The following is a 2,554-nucleotide window of genomic DNA, read 5'->3' on the forward strand; positions in this document are numbered from 1 at the left end:
GGGTACAGCTTGCGCAAGCCCACGCAAGACCCCGGGTGGGTGTGCATCCGTTTCGGAAGGTTCAGCGTGTACCGTTTGGCCACAACCTTAAACGGTCCTATAAACTGTGGACGAAGCTTCGTCCTGAAAACAGCAGAGGCTGCCTGTGTAGCCAGGTTTTTTAATTTAATAAATCCAGGTTGCCGACCTTAACGCTTTCCACTTTGCCTCGTCCTTTTTCATGTGCATATTCTTTCTGCAGGTCTTGGCTTTCAGCCATCGCATCGCGAACGTGTCGTAGGACACTCAATTTGGTAGACAAGAAGTGATCGACTTCTTTACTGATGGTGAGGGGGCTACCATCAGCTAGCTGTTCGGCTAATCCTCCCCCACCAAGCCCTGAGCCATGCGATGGCGGCGTCAGCTGAACGCGAGGGTAAATCAGCCCGTTCACGTAGAACGGCGTGTGGCCGGTAGACGAATGCACTGCATTGTTCAGTGCAAAGCCTAAGAGTTGGTAACACGGCGCTCCAGTACCTCGGCGTCTCAGCGCAAATGCTGCGAAGAACGTCGTCGATGACGCGATCACCCTTTCGGTTTGACCATCAGTCTGCGGATGATCCGCTGACGACATATTTACTTGGTGACGAGCACCTTAAAGATAGTCGACAAAACTTTTTCCGTGAAACGGGGGTCTCTATCAGAGACAATCGACTCTGGGAGTTCGTGTTGACGGAAAACACGATCCGCGAACAGGGTTGCTGTACTGACCCCGTCGATGGTGTCTGGCGCCACCGCCAAATGATCCATCTTGCTCAACCAGTCGACGAATTCCACGACACCCGTGTTGCCCGCCGAATCTTTCAGCAGGCCAGACACAAAGTCCAAACTCATGGACTGCCAGGACCTAGTGAGTACCGGTAAGCTGACCAGCGGCGTGGCCGCATTTGGAGAGGGTTTTACCCGTTGACACGCCTCACACGTGCGCACATTGGTGCTCGTCCAATTGTACAACTTGGGCCACCAATAGTGGTGACTCACAGAGTTGTAGGTTTTCTCACGACCAAGATGACCACTGAGTGGCGTGTCGTGAGCCTCATAAAGGATACGGTATTCCAAATCCTTATCAGGAGGAACTACAATTCGTGGTGTATCCGATGAATCGGTGCTATAATATAGCAGGCCGTTATTCAACGAATATCGGTGCAATCGTGCACGCAGTCCTTGTGACAATTTATTGTCCGAGTCTTTAAACTCCTTGTCCCCTAGAGCCCGTAGCAACACTACACACATCTCATCACCCGTATACGCGGTGTAGATCAAATCTGTCACAGACGACGTTACAGTTGTAACATGAGCAAGCTCATAGTCTGGTCTGCGTGACAACACGTCAGCCATAGTATTCTGCTTTCCCGGCTTATACTTCACCTCCAAGTTTTATTCCGCAAAGAAGGATAGCCATCTGGCCATCCTCTGCGAAAGGTGGGGCGACTGAGTCGCAGTGCGTAATGACGCATGATCTGTGTAGATCACAAACGGCTTGGAGTCGAGCATGTGGACCATGCAGTTGACAAGTGCATAGTTCATCGCAAGTAGCGCCTTGTCATAAAGTACTTCTCCGCAGCTTTGAGCTGTCGAGATTTGAACGCGATCATTCGATTCCGCCCCTCGGCGTCTGCTTGCAGAAGTAAACAGCCGATGGCAAAGTCCAAGCGTCACAGACGACTCCGAAAGGACGATCGGGATCCGGCAGTGCCAGTATTGGTGCATGCAGGAGACTGTCTTTGGCCCCGTCAAAGCCTCTTGATGTTCGGTAATCCACCACCATTTCGCATCCTTTTATGGAGATTGGATAATCGCCGTGCCATATCTGCGTAATTCACGCTGTACTTGTGGAAGTAGTTGGCAAGACCAAACCACTTACGCAAGTCCTTCTGGGTATTTGGACCCGTCCAATCTACAATGGCCTTGACCTTAGCGGGATCCGCTCGAAGGCCACGCTTCCCAATGGAGCACCCTAAAAGGGAATCTCTTCTGGGCCGAAGATACACTTGTCTGCATTGGCGTACTGTTTGTTAGTGCGCATGCACTCGAGCACCGCTCTTAGTATGTCTGTGCATACGCCCTGTGGGGCCTGAACAACTGCGTCACATGACGATTAAATGTTGCTGGTGCATTTGACTACCCTTGGGGCATCACCAGCCACTCCCAGATCATGCAGCTCGAGTGCTTACCGCTGTCAGCGAAATATCACTCGCTCTCATGAGCAATTGGTAATATCCATCTACCAAGTCGAGTGCACTGTACTTCGTACATCCCACCATATTGTTCTGAAGAACATCCTTTCTTGTGTGCCGGAATGGTGGCAGCGTTGAGCTTATTACAAGCATGAACGATATGCCACTGTCGTTCGGCTTCCGAACACAAAATATGGGTGTCTAATGGGGAGATGTTTTCTCACACATCATCCCTGCGTCGTGCTTTTCACGAAAAAAGGTGTCAATGACGTCGCACTGTTCCTTGGGCAGGGGCCATTGGCGTGTTACGCAGTATTTGGTTCCCGGAACCAGGTCAA

General features: G+C 51.1%; 1 protein-coding gene across 1 annotated transcript in view; it reads right to left on the reverse strand.

The window, feature by feature from the left end:
* Positions 1–2,417: 2,417 nt before the first annotated feature.
* Positions 2,418–2,554, reverse strand: part of PHALS_11422 (uncharacterized protein) — a gene marked incomplete at both ends in the record, with an annotated part of 1,089 nt that continues 952 nt past the window's right edge. The window contains one exon of the mRNA XM_024725381.1: positions 2,418–2,554. This exon is cut by the window's right edge and continues 952 nt beyond it. Within this exon, the coding sequence (XP_024571915.1) occupies positions 2,418–2,554 (137 nt within the window).

The sequence above is a fragment of the Plasmopara halstedii genome (assembly GCF_900000015.1).
Source record: "Plasmopara halstedii genome assembly, contig: Scaffold_54, whole genome shotgun sequence".
Lineage (NCBI taxonomy): Eukaryota > Oomycota > Peronosporomycetes > Peronosporales > Peronosporaceae > Plasmopara > Plasmopara halstedii.